The 14,907-nt window shown below is 37.4% G+C and overlaps 1 protein-coding gene across 2 annotated transcripts in view; it reads right to left on the bottom strand.

Moving 5' to 3' along the window:
* Positions 1-14,644, bottom strand: part of pbx1b (pre-B-cell leukemia homeobox 1b) — a 144,526-nt gene extending 129,882 nt beyond the window's left edge. For both annotated transcript variants that reach the window (XM_052141468.1, XM_052141469.1), the window contains exons 1-2: positions 14,227-14,644; positions 12,614-12,687 (exon numbers count right to left, since the gene is read on the bottom strand). In XM_052141468.1, the coding sequence (XP_051997428.1) occupies positions 12,614-12,687; positions 14,227-14,414 (262 nt within the window). In that variant the 5' untranslated portion in view covers positions 14,415-14,644. The remainder of the gene's footprint in view (positions 1-12,613; positions 12,688-14,226) is intronic.
* Between the last annotated feature and the right edge of the window lie 263 nt (positions 14,645-14,907).

Raw genomic sequence — 14,907 nt, 5'->3', positions numbered from 1 at the left:
CAAAACCTTGTACTCTTCAATGACAGAGTGCCGCTACTGTGTCTTTGTCAACATTGAAGGTTCAAGGTGATGTCACAGAACACAGTCTGACATTCTGCAATTAGATGCCTCGACAGTGCTCTGATGTGCCGAGAGATCCAAGAATTCTGCTTTCAAAAAGACAGGTCGCCATGTTTCAGTAACAGACAAAACCAATGCTAGAAAAAGGATATTTGCAGTGCTGGCTGGGTAAAAAAAAATAAAAAATAATGAAACGACAGTTTGCATGGTATCGAGTCCATGCGAGCCACCTGCTCTGGCTGGAATGGTTGGACAGTGTATTTTTGGAACGCCATTTGGTGCCAGAGCCTTTCTACACGATTCCAGGCTGCATGCTTCAAAGATCACAAACGCTCGGACAAGACACTGCTGCTGTTTTCTTGAGCATGTTAACAAGCGGATTGCTCCGTTTCCATTTAGAAACTCATCACTAGTTAAATTCCAAATAGCATTTTTGCTTCAAGGATTAAAAGCATTTAGGTGATTGAGAGTCAATGCATGTACTAATTAATAAACAGTCATTCTAGGTGTATATTTCCATGAAATCTGTATTCTGTATGTTTGTTGTATGGATGAGTGAAAAAGGGTCAAAAGGTGGTTCTGCTTTTTTATTCTACCTTGTTTCAAATAATTAATTTCACAACTTTGAAATAAACTCTTAAAGGAACTTTATTGTGTATGTGCATTTATCTGCTGATACCAATATTTGGCCGATACCTTGGTGTGTCTTTACCTAAAACCCCCTAAACCAAAGTAAACTACTGTAACACAAGACCTCAAGTGGTTTATTGCTGTAAGGGATAGTTCACCAAAAAAATTTAATGTTCTCGTAATTTACTCATTCTCATGCCATCCCAGATGTGTATCACTTTTTACACATTTATTTTACAGATTTTTAGCATAATATCTCAGCTCTGTTGGTCCTCACAATGCAACTGAATGGTGTCCAGAACTTTGAAGCTCCAAAAAGTTTATAAAGGCAGCATAAAAGTATTCCATACAACTCCAGTGGTTTTTTACCATAAATCTCCACTTTCACTTTCAATTCCACATTCTTTTTCTTTTGTTTCTTAGCAATTTGCATTCTTCATGCATAATGTCACCTACTGGTCGGGGCTGGTAAAATGTGGAGATGTATACAAAAAAGAAAGGTCTTAAATATTGATCCCTTTTATGCTTCAATGTCCAATGTGTTCAATTGCATTGAATGGACCAACATATCTGAGATATTTTTCTTAAAATCTTAATTTGTGTTCTACAGAAAAAAGGTAGTCACACAAATGGGATGGCATGAGGTTGAGTAAATAAGAGAATTTACATTTTTGGGTGAACTATCCCTTTAAATAAAATGCTGATAAAAGACACCAATGTTTAATAAATAAGTTACATTTATTATTAATAATAATAATAATAGAAAAAACTCTTCTGCCAATAGTTTACTAGCCTAGCTGTTTGTTGTTTCCAAACAATGTAGTAAATTTGTGCATTTAGAACATATTATGTATTATATGTTATAATATAGGAATAATATATGAACGTATGGTCACAGGTATTTGCTTACTGCATTTTACAATAGCTTCAAATACATGTCAACATGTCGGAATTTATAGATGAAACTATCCATTTTATAATATGATTTTTTTTTTTTTTTTGTCCAAACAACAAAAAAAATTAAACTTTCAACACAAAGATTAGGGTAAAAACAAAGCGTGAACATGCCCAAAGACACTTAATCCATCTATACACAAACACACACACATATGCAAACACGCATTTGTGCTCACACACACACACCTGCAAACACACATTCCTGAGACGAGAACGAATCTATGAAAATGAAAGAGCTTTAAGAAAAGACGGCTGTCTCTTTGTTGACTAAAACAGTGTTCCTTCCTCTTCGTGTCCTAAAAACACTGCAGCTGTTTAGATTTCCCTCTGTGTCCTCCATTCTGTATATCCCAGTAAAAACAGAGGGTGGTCAAAAGGTCAGTTTGTGACCTAGGACTTCAGGTGTCAATTAGCACACTGGGAGGAGCTGTAAAAACAATCTAGAGACAAATACAGTCTCCCAACGGCACTGTTAGTGATCTTAAGATGAACTATCTACAGTCTTGAAATGCAAAGCATTTGACTGATTATACAATCAAAAACTGTAAAAATGTGTTCATGAAATAGAAAACCAGGAATAAACAAACAGAAAAAATGTGAATATATATATATATATATATATATATATATATATATATATATATATATAAATAACTACATCGCACTTTTCTCTAACAAACGCACTGACTATTTGTCGTTTTCAGTGTTACATTGTTGTTAATTTTTTAAACATTCTTAACAATTCAACATAACAATATAGGCCTACTTTATTAAATGTTTTCATTAAATTATAAATGTATCATTTAAATTATAAAACAGTTACATATATTTGAACGTGCATGGTTACATATAGTGTAAACTAAATGTCAACAGTTAAACATATTCCTCAGAGCATTCCTAAACTGAGGAGATATCACAAAACATGTTTAACCTCAAGACTACATATTTACAACGTCACAATAAAGGCTGAAACATACTTCACGCCAGTACACAAACGCGAGAGCTTGGCACACGCATGGCCAACACGTGGTCCCGCTGTACATACATTATGTGCGCTTTTGCAGTTAACCTCAGACCACAAGAGGGCAATAGATTTTTTTTAGGCATGACCACGAAACCGGTGATGTGTCCGAAACTAGGAAAATGCTACTTTCGGTGGCTGTATATGGAGGCAGGATGAATATAAACAAACTTTTCAAACTGTTCAGCGACCATTCATTCAAAATGTCATGTCAGTGAAGCCATTAACTGATTAGGCAGCAAGTCAGTTGCCAACGTTTTCAGATGCAGCCCGGATGTGGTAGATGAGTCGATAGTTGAGGAGAAAAAACAAGTTTGTTTGAATGGACTGGGGACAAAAAGTCATACGTATTTTTTTCCGAAAAGATTCAAATCAAATTGCTGCCTGAGTTAGAATTGCCGCTATTAGAATTGTTGATTTAAAGATTGTTGTTGATTGCGGCAACACTGAGAATACAGCATGTACTTGCGTGGTGTTATAAATTGAGCGCTGACACATTTCACAACGCAACAACACGTGAAATCAAGCTTGTATAGCAAGTTGCGTCTGCATTCACATACTTGCATAGAGAATGTTTGGGGCTTAACAGACATGTCTGTTACTCTTTTAACTTGCAGGATAACAAAAACAAATCATTCATTTTAACCAAGCAATTTTGTTGGATCACCCTGTTTAAAACCAGGGCACTGAGAAGATGATTTATGTTGGGAGTGCTGTAGTGGGAGGTGCATTTTTGCAAGTACATGTAGGGTGACCAGATGACAATGACAAAAAAACAAAAAACAATAAACTGCCAATTACAAACTTAAATAAAGAACTTTGATGCACAGTCAAATTATATTTAACTATGGCTAAAAGTATTAGTTTAGATTAGTTTTTATGACATTTTACAACGGATGTCTATTATCGCAAATTTGCAAAAATATCGCACACGTTCTTGGTAAAAGTCAGGAAGAAATACTGATATGCTCATTTTGGATGGGATTCAAATCAGTGAGAAGCTCTGGCAGTCATTACATTGGCCCACATAAAACAAATCCCATCCTTATAGTGGTTAATGACATCATATGGCTCTTTGATACAGGGTTGCAATTTTACTGATGGTATGTTAGAGGATGTACATTAGGATGGGGATGCATTAAATATTTATTTTTTGCTATTTGATTACCTTTACCTGTGCTATTATCATCTCTCTCTCCCCCTGTTTTTGACTTTAAGCACATGAGTAAACTTTTTTTATGGGCTGACAGACAGCAGCAGAGGAGTGAGGGGGGTGATAATTAAGGGGGAAAGTTCAGCACAGCAGAAAAAAAATCACTACAGATACTGAGACTGTGGGAATGAACGATTCTCTCATTATTTGTCGCAAGTTTTTCAATTCACAGCAATGATCATTTTCATAAAATACAGATGAAATCAGAAGTTTACATACACTAATTTTTAACTCATTTTTTAACCACCCCACAGATATCATATTAGCAAACTATAGTTTTGGCAAGTTGTTTAGAGCATCTACTTTGTGCATGACAGATTGGAAAATTACAGAAAAGGATGTAAAGCCTTTAGGCAATTAGCAAATTAGCTTCTGATTGGCTAATTGGAGTCAATTGGAGATGTATCTGTGGATGTATTTTAAGGCCTACCATCAAACTCAATGCCTCTTTGCTTGACATCATGGGACAATCAAAATAAATCAGCCAAGACCTCAGAAAAAGAATTGTGGACCTCCACAATTCTGGTTCATCCTTGGGAGCAATTTACAAACAATAGTATCCAAATATAAACACCATGAGAACATGCAGCCATCATACAACTCAGGAAGGAGACGCATTCTGTCTCCTAGAGATGAATGTAGTTTGGTGCGAAAAGTGCAAATCAATCCCAGAACAACAGCAAAGGACCTTGTGAAGATGCTGAAAGAAAAAGGTAGACAAGTATCTATATCCACAGTAAATCGAGTCCTATATCGACATAACCTAAAAGGCTGCTCAACAAGGAAGAAGCCAATGTTCCAAAACCACCATAAGAAAGCCAAACTACAGTTTGGAAGTGCACATGGGGACAAAGATCTTACTTTTTGGAGAAATGTCATCTGGTCTGATGAAACAAAAATGTAACTGTTTGGCAATAATGACCATCGTTATGTTTGGAGGAAAAAGGGTGAGGTTTGCAAGCCGAACACCATCCCAACCGTGAAGCATGGGGGTGGCAGCATCATTCTGTGGGGGTGCTTTGCTGCAGGAGGGACTGGTGTACTTGGAGGAATACACAGCATCAGTGACCAGCTACATCAGCAAGTGCATTGATGATGTCAGTTTCTCCAAGACCATCACCACACGCTCCAACCAGAAGCCGTGGATGACTGCGGAGGTGCGCACGCTGCTGAGGTCCCGAGACTCCGCCTTCAGAGCAGGCGATAAGGCAGCCCTAAGAACAGCTAGGGCCAAACTGTCACGGGCAATCAGAGAGGCAAAGCGCGCACACGCCCAGAGAATCCACAGTCACTTCCAGGACAGCGGTGACACGCGGCGCATGTGGCAGGGCATCCAGGCCATCACCAACTACAGGACAACATCAGTTGCCTGTGACAAAGATGCCTCCCTTCCAGATGCGCTGAACGACTTCTATGCTCGGTTTGAAGTGCAGAACGATGTGATGGCGAGGAAGTCCACCCCTCCTCCCAACGACCAGGTGCTCTGTCTTACCACGGCAGATGTGAGGAAAACTCTACGTAGAGTCAACCCACGGAAGGCTGCTGGACCAGACAACATTCCTGGCAGAGTGCTCAGAGGATGTGCAGACCAGCTAGCAGATGTTCTTACCGACATCTTCAACATCTCTCTGAGCAGCGCCGTTGTTCCAACGTGCTTCAAGGCCACCACCATCATCCCCATGCCAAAGAAGTCTTCAGTGTCCTGCCTCAACGACTACCGTCCCGTCGCGACTTACACCCATCATCATGAAGTGCTTCGAGAGGCTCGTCATGAGGCAGATTAAGACCCAGCTGCCCCCTCACTAGACCCACTGCAGTTTGCGTGATCGTTCAAACCGCTCAACGGATCGATGCCATCACCACAACCCTCCATCTGGCCCTCACCCACCTAGACAATAAGGACTCATACGTTCGAATGCTGTTCATAGATTTCAGCTCAGCATTCAACACAATCATTCCCCAGCACCTGATTGGAAAGCTGAACCTGCTGGGCCTGGACACCTCCCTCTGCAACTGGATCCTGGACTTCCTGACTGGGAGACCTCAGTCAGTCCGGATCGGGAACAGCATCTCCACCACCACCACACTGAACACTGGGGCCCCCAGGGCTGTGTGCTCAGTCCACTGCTGTTCACTCTGTTGACTCACGACTGTGCAGCAATGCACAGCTCGAATCACATCATCAAGTTCGCCGATAACACGACCGTGGTGGGTCTCATCAGCAAGAACAACGAGTCAGCATACAGAGAGGAGGTGCAGCGGCTGACGAACTGGTGTAGAGCCAACAACCTGTCCCTGAATGTCGACAAAACAAAAGAGATGGTTGTTGACTTTAGGAGAGCACAAGGTGAACACACTCCGCTGAACATCGACGGCTCCTCTGTGGAGATCGTCAAGAGCACCAAATTTCTTGGTGTTCACCTGGCGGAGAACCTCACCTGGTCTCTCAACACCAGCTCTATCACCAAGAAAGCCCAGCAGCGTCTCTACTTTCTTCGAAGGCTGAGGAAAGCACATCTCCCAACCCCCATCCTCACTACATTCTATAGAGGGACTATTGAGAGCATCCTGAGCAGCTGCATCACTGCCTGGTTTGGGACTTGCACCGCTTCGGACCGCAAAGCCCTGCAGAGGATAGTGAGGACAGCTGAGAAGATCATTGGGGTCTCTCTTCCCTCCATCAAAGACATTTTCAAAAAACACTGTATCTGCAAAGCAACCAGCATTGTGGACTGACCCCACACACCCCTCACACAAACTCTTTACCCTCCTCCCGTCTGGCAAGAGGTACCGAAGCATTCAGGCCCTCACGGCCAGACTGTGTAACAGCTTCTTCCCCAAGCCATCAGACTTCTCAATACTCAGAGACTGGTTTGACACACACACGTGTCCTGAGTTGCACTTTAATAACTGTCACTTTATAACTGTCTGCTACCTCAATAACTGCTATGTGCATAGAACACTATCTCATAGTATGTTATGTTTACATTTTAGAAACTGTCATCTTTTTGCACTACTGAGTACTGGTCGGTGCTGCACTGTCTATTGTCCTGTTCATTGTCAGTAATTTGTTGTACTGTCCTGTACTTTTTGCACATGTTTGCACGTGCACTTTATATAGGTATATATAGGTAGTTTATATAGGTATTTTATTTCGTTGTGTAGTCTCATGTGGTCCTATGTTGGTCCTTTGTTGTTTTTATGTAGCACCATGGTCCTGGAGGAACGTTGTCTCGTTTTGCTGTGTACTGTACTAACTGTATATGGTTGAAACGACAATAAAAACCACTTGACTTGGTGTACTTCACAAAATATATGGCATCATAAGGAAGGAAAATTATGTGGATATATTGAAGCAACATCTCAAGACATCAGCCAGGAAGTTAAAGTTTGGTCGCAAATTGATCTTCCAAATGGACAATAACCCCAAGCATACCTCCAAATTTGTGGGCAGAACTGAAAAGGTGTGTGCGAGCAAGGAGGCCTTCAAACCTGACTCACTTACACCAGTTCTGTCTGGAGGAATGGGCCAAAATCCCAGCAACTTATTGTGAGAAGCTTGTGGAAGGCAACCCAAAATGTTTGACCCAAATTAAACAATTTAAAAGCAATGTTACCAAATACTAACCATACTATACTAGTATAGCCATACTAACAAAGTGTATGTAAACTTCTGACCCACTGGGAATGTGATGAAAGAAATAAAAGCTGAAATAAATAATTCTCTGAACTATTATTCTGACATTTCACATTCTTAAAATAAAGTAGTGATCCTAACTGACCTAAGACAGGGAATGTTTTCTACAAATGTCAGGAATTGTGAAAAATGTAGTTTAATTGTATTTGGCTAAGGTGTATGTAAACTTCTGACTTCAACTGTATTAGGCTAAGACTGATTACCGGGACAAAAGGTGTTCCAACTGTCACTCCGTCGGGACGTGGGATTTTAAGGGCCACACATAGCACTGGTACAGACATATAGACTTTACTTAATACACATTGTGCAGTGGGTGTTCTGAAAATATATTTTTTTAATGATTTGAGAAGGTTTCAGTGAACTTTTTTCTTTTTTTGATTACACGCATATCGTCACCTTGTAATATAGCATAGGCTACTATATGACTATAACAATCACTGTTAATGAACAAGTGCAGTTGTTCTACTTTTCTGAGATTTATTCATGGCCATACAACAGGTAAGAGGCAACACCAAGCTAACAAACAATTCTTTAACAAAATCTTTCCCTCACAAACCCCTGCGTGCCATGCACTAGCGCACACACACTGAAGCCCCAGGAAGGGTGGCCTTCCCATTATCATCCAACATGAAAGCACAATAAAATTTAGTACATGATATTATCAGTGCATTCAGAACACTTGCACATAATCTTTAAACACACTACAATATCAATCAAATGTATGCCAGTCTTGTAACTACCAGGTCCCTTTGCTTACAGCAGACAAGGAAATATCCACATTTTATATTCAAAAGCCCAAACTACACCGTACACAAGAACATAGCAGAGAACAAGAGAGAATCAGTGTAATGTTTAAAGGTACTTAAGTTACAACCGTTAATTATAATTTTATTACAAGCAGCAGCTTATAATAAACTAAAAGCTTTACCATGAGATGCACGACTAGTTGCTCCAATAGCTAAAATAGACCAAATATGTCTTGGCGTTCAGAAGTTGTTGAGATAAAGGCCCTCATGATTTATAAATAATTATGACACTATTCAGTGTTGTAAATTATTTCTCAAGACTTCCTCAAGCATACAGTTTTTAGGAAAACATATCCAAAATGTTTAATGTGTTTACAAAAATAAAAAAAACACTGACGAAAAGAAAAGAACAACAATCATTTCAACATCAGGGGGTACTGCAGCACCCCCACTTCCCACGGACTTGTTTCCAACGGTCAAATTCTGCAGCTTAAACTAAAAATAAATTCTTGTTTTTATGAGATACAACTAGGGCTGGGCGATATGTCGAATATTAACGATATAATCATGATAATTGTGCTGACTGTGTAAAATTGACCAATATCGTGAATATCGTAATGATTTCAGTGTGCTTTCATTTGGCCATTAAGTTTCATAAAGAGCACATGAGTAGATTCATTTCACGATCCTTCAGGGATGCACAATTAATCAAAATAATATCAAAATGGTGAGTTGGTCGTATGTGATTGTTAATCTACAAAAGGCTGTAATTTAAAGACAGATAACGTGGTCTGTGTGTGATTCAGAACAAACCGGTGATGCGCTGATCTGTGTGCACACGCATGGCAGCGCTCTCAGATCAGTTCACGTACATTGTGGAATCAAAGTAATGCAGGTTCAAGCATTCGAGCAATTCCAAACATTAGTAACTGTTACAAGATATAAAACAAATCTACAAATGCGGCACTGTATTACAGAAAAGGAGGAAATTACAGTGTTTCAGGAAATGTGGTACATTATAAATACACGTGTTGAAATAAATGCTCCTTGTGAAGTTGAAGTAAATATGACAGCACTTTCGGTGTCAAAATAAAAGTCACAGGTGAAGGTGAAGTAAACAGGATAGAAATACACAGTTTTACTTGTGTATAATGCAAATCTAATAATCAGAATAATAATGATAATTCAGCATTATATTATAATAATAAACCTTACGTGTCCCAGAGTAATAATTTAGTATTATGCAATGTTCAACTGGGGTTTCAAAAATAAGTCAGTGGAGTAGCTTTGCACCTTGTTCATTCAAAAAATGTATTAGTAAAAACATTTGAAGGTAAATAAGGTTTTTTATTAAGCTACTATATCATTGTATATGAAATATAAATATAAAGTGCATATCAATGAGAATGATTGAATTTCATTCTCCCTTGTATTTATTTAATGAAAAATTATTTATTATATTTTAATATAATGTCTTTAAAATATTGAATCTACTTGGCTGTTTGGATGAAATGATGGTTCCTCTGATTTAAAAAAAAAAAAAAAAAAACACTTTTGGACCATTTTAGAGCAAGTACATAATAATCGAGATTTTTGTTTTTATTCATACATACCAATACAGACAATTACATGCCTACATTTTATAAAGAATCTGCAAATATTTTGCAATAATGTCAAAAAGTAATACAATTTAAAAAGCAGTTCAATCTAGTAGAATCAAAACTACACTTGAAAGTAGGTCAATTGTGTATATCAGTTTACAACAAAAAAACTCAGAATGTTTCGAAATACCATTCATAACTAGCTTCATGGTAATCCATCATGTAAATCTAAGTTCAATCAAACATCATTCCTGCATGCGTTTGCCAAGGAATCACCATTTCCAAATACGTCAAACAGAATAAGCATTTTTTCAAGAGCGACTTTGATTCTGATTCTTTCAAAACAAATAAAGTTTAAAAGTATACACAAAAAGAGAATCATGACTCATTAGGTTAGTGTGTTTGTCTATCAAACGCTAAGACATGCTACAATGTAGTCAACAAACTCAAAAACTGTATATAGTAGACATGAACGTAAAACTGTTTTATCAATTACAAATGCCTCAAAATTGCACATTAGAAAAGGTGACCTAAATATTGTAAACATCCAAAGACGTACTGAAGTTTGTAGAGGCTGCAACAAAAACGTTTCGCCTTGTTACATTATTTTGTTCAAAACAACAGAAATTAAAATCTAATATAAACACTTTTAAAACTTTTTGACCTGTGTTGCCTTCTAAAGCTCGGGCACAAACAAGGGTCAAGTTTGGGCCCTTAATGTTTTTTGGCATACTGGGATACTTGTCGCTCTTTGCTCGAACTCCAAGTGAACTCCAAAAAGAAAAACAAACAGAAAACGAAACGGCAGGGAGTACAACTCCACGCATAACTGTGTCACTCCCCTCGCAGATGCAGAGCGGGAGCAAAGCAGCAGGCCGTAGTAACCCCCTCCTCGCTCTGCAGACATGTCGACCACGACTCAATGAAAACATCATAGTGGACCATCGCAGCCAGTGGAGGAGACAGAGCAAACAGAGAAATGGGAACCACCCACAGTCGCACAGCTGGAAAAGAGCCATCGCAGAGATAATAATAATAATAAAAAAAACTGCTTTATCCTTCATATAGTCCTTTTTATTTCATGCACTAATGACTGTGAAACACACTGGGACCATTTGCACATCAAACCGCAGCGACAGTGTCTCTATACTGTATCTCACAAGCACAAATCCATTGCAAAAGCAAAATACTACAGCCAGTCATTCTCAGCGCAGAACAGAAAATGTGACTTTTGACCCTTTTACAGCAGCAAAACTAAATTTTGTATCATAGTGATTGCTCCAAAATGACAGTTAAACAACTGTAAAATTGGCAAATGAACTTAATGATGCCACAGAGCTACAAAAATCACAAATGAATACATCTCCTTCTTTGAGATCTGAAAACTCAAAAATTTACTAATTTCATGAATCAGGGTAAAGCTAAACGGAGTTAAATACTTCAGATAGCCTACGCAAGTTGCTGTAGTTTGTAATTTAACCATGCAAAACACATCAACAACATTTTTACTAATTGTGATGGCTCCAAAGTGATGCCACAAAAACAAAACACATTAAATTAAATATTACATTTCCTTCTTTGAGATCTGACAACTCATTTACTCTGACAGCAATTTATGCACTAATTTACTTAATCGGGGTTAAGTAAAAAAAAAAAAAAAAACACTTCAGATACACAAGTTGTGGTAGTTTATAACTTAACTATGCACATTGATAACCAGAACATAGCTAGGATTTTAGTCAAACAAGACAAGCTAGATAAAGTCCAAGATAATTTAACCATGACACTTTTAGAGACATTTAACTGCATTGCTTCACTAAGATTGCCACAAACCAACATTAACAGTACACACTGAAATCCACAGTCTATATATATATATATATATATATATATATATATATATATATATATATATATACACTGTATATATATAAATCCATGTTTAATGTATAAAAAAGCATTCATTTAATAAAAACAGGACTGAATTTTTCAATTATAAAATAATTTCAATACAGAACAAAAATGACTTTTGCATCCCTTTTCTATGCAGCAAATCACATCGAAAACATTTTTCATTATTTTGATGGCTCCAGAATTATGTCACATAGCAGCATAATTCACAAACTAAGCATACATTTCCTTCTTTGAGAACTGACAACTCAAAAATGCAATAATTTCATAATCAAGGAAAAGCTAAACACAATTAAACACTTGAGATTCACAAGTTGTGGTAGTTTGTAATTTAACCATGTACTTTCTTCACCGGTACATAGGCTTTTAGTCTAACAAGACAAGCTTGATAATGTCCAAGATGAATTACCAATGACACTTTCAGAAACATTTAACTGTATTTCATTAATAAGAGACTGCCACAAATCAACATTTACTCGAACAAATACCAGTCTAATATATCCACATTCCATTCACAGTGTTGAAAAAAGCATTTCAAAAACACTGTCTTTCTCACAATTATATATTTTCCAGCTGTATTGAGAGTATTTTACACAACAACATATTGTATGTCATGGCATATGCAAACATTTAAAACACAAAGACTTATTTCACAGATTTGACTAGACACTTAAACACTGAGGCACAGTCGAAACATGCAATTGTCCAACAAATAATCTTTTTATGAATATAATGCAAAACGGGTGGTGTTATTTCTTTAAAAAGTATAACACTTACCTGTTTTCTCTTTGATTTCACACAGGACGTTAAAGAGTGCCGGTTTCATTCTGTGGCAGTTTAGCGCATGTTTCCTGAAACACATCACAAGGCTGTGGTGAGTGTTTCAACAGCGCAGTATTTCACCCTACTAGTAAAGAGTTATTTGTCTGCCTGTTGACTGAAATGATCTTGGCATAATGAAACGCACATATTGACCAGCAAACACCCCAGACGGTCTCCTAGTTTCATATTTTGCATGCTTAATATTAACAATGTTCCATTAGTAACAGTCATAATGTCATATATTTGTATTTAGTTAGCCTACCTGATTCTACTATCTCAAAATACTTTAAATTATATGATTTCTACAGACACCTTTTACTATTTTTAAATAAACTTAAAAATGCACACTTTTTTGAACATATTTCACTCATCCATACTCATTAATGTATTTATATATCTAAGAATGATGAATATAGTATCTTCAAATTATGTTTTAAACTGTCAATTAAGAACAACTATTATGCTACACCCTGCATACTATTTATGTTGCACACATAGAAACTGTTTGATTAAAATTATCAAAATCTATTTAAATCTACAAATGAAAAACCTCCGGTTTGGACAATACATCCTAAAGGGACATCACATGTGCGGTACGGGCCTCAGTGCTGTCTGTCAAATTCTATCTTGACATCTGTTCATTTCTATTGACAAAAAATGAGCACTGCATGTCAGAAAAATCCACTGATGTCCGTCACTGCACATTGCATGTGTTTGGACACACTGACAACAACAACTGGGGTACCAGTCCATTTTTGCTTAGATACTTTACCAATAACTCATCATATACATGCATAAATGTACTTATTGCCAATTATTGTGATGGCAATTAGTTAAATGTCTACATAATATTTCACTAAATTACCATGATAACCATAGTTTCTGAATTACTATTGTTACTGCAATAAAATTGTGGTAGCTATAACACAGCTGTCATTAAAACAGAAAATACCCAAAATGACCTTCAGTCTTCTTCAACTGTTTAAAGGCTATGCCAAATTAATTTATTATGATTTTATAGTAGTAACTCTAAATGTATTAATAGATGTAATTTTGGTGTAAACTGACTACTAGGGTACATTTTTACAAGGATTATTATCAATTGTGCAGATTGTTTCCTAAAATATAAAAATCATTTTAAGCAAGTTTACCTTTATTAGTCTACTTAAAGTGATTTTCAATATGTCGAGTAATTGTCAAGTCAAAGGAATATATATATATATATATATATATATATATATATATATATATATATATATATATATATATATATATATAAAGTTTTATATTTAAATAAAATATTTATATATAATACATATAATAATTTCTAGATAAATACAAAATTGTTCTAAAATACAATTAGTAAATACATAAATTTAAAAAGTGCAAAAGTTTTTTATTTATTTTAACTCTATTTTAAGTATTATATTTATCATTAAATATTATTGTGAATTAAAAGTGGATGTCCTTTTATTTTGAACTCTAATCAATAAAGTGCCTATGCCTTATTGAAGATGTCAATATGAATATTTCCAGATGGATTGATTTGATGATGATTGACAGGTCACCTGGCCTGCGCCTCGTCCAAGCTCTGGTCGGTGATGGTCATGATCTGCTGTAAAATGTCTCCGATGTCCTGTTTTCTGCCGTCGCCGTCCAACGCTCCGGTGTTCTCCGGTATGTGTTGAGACAGTCCGGGGAGTACGCTCATCCCCACGGCCGAATGAGCGTGCATCAGGCGCGGCTGCTCGTCCATGTCGGCCCGCTCAGCTCCAGTACAGCTGCGGCGGAGATAGCTCGGGTACGGTCGGTAACGTCTGGACCTGTCCCGTTGCCTGCGCGCTCTCTGCTCAGTTCTGAGCTCACTTTCTGCCTTGACCCACTAGAGTTTAAAAACTACAGTGACCCGTGTGTGCGCTGTCTGTGCTGTGTTATGTGTTATTAATCAGTTCCCGCGCTTGATACACTCGCACATTATTTCTATGTTTCATCCTGCTGCTTTTGTTACATTGAAACACTAACAGCGCTGACTGGGATGCTTAGGCTCCGCCTGCGCAATCTGATTGAACACGGAGACGCTGTAGCTCCGCCCACACATGCCTTTCAGTGCACGTCAATCAATGCCCAGAGGAAGATGAGACACGGGAACGCGCTTTCATTTCATCCTGAGGCAGTTATTCATTTTTGTCCACTGTTGTGGGAATGTTTCTTTTGTTAATATCGATGAGAGAGTAAACTACATTGTTTTA

Source organism: Xyrauchen texanus, chromosome 13 (genome assembly GCF_025860055.1).
Source record: "Xyrauchen texanus isolate HMW12.3.18 chromosome 13, RBS_HiC_50CHRs, whole genome shotgun sequence".
Classification (NCBI taxonomy): domain Eukaryota; kingdom Metazoa; phylum Chordata; class Actinopteri; order Cypriniformes; family Catostomidae; genus Xyrauchen; species Xyrauchen texanus.
The sequence above is the reverse complement of the archived record's forward strand: the minus strand, read 5'-3'. Positions and strand labels throughout refer to the sequence as shown.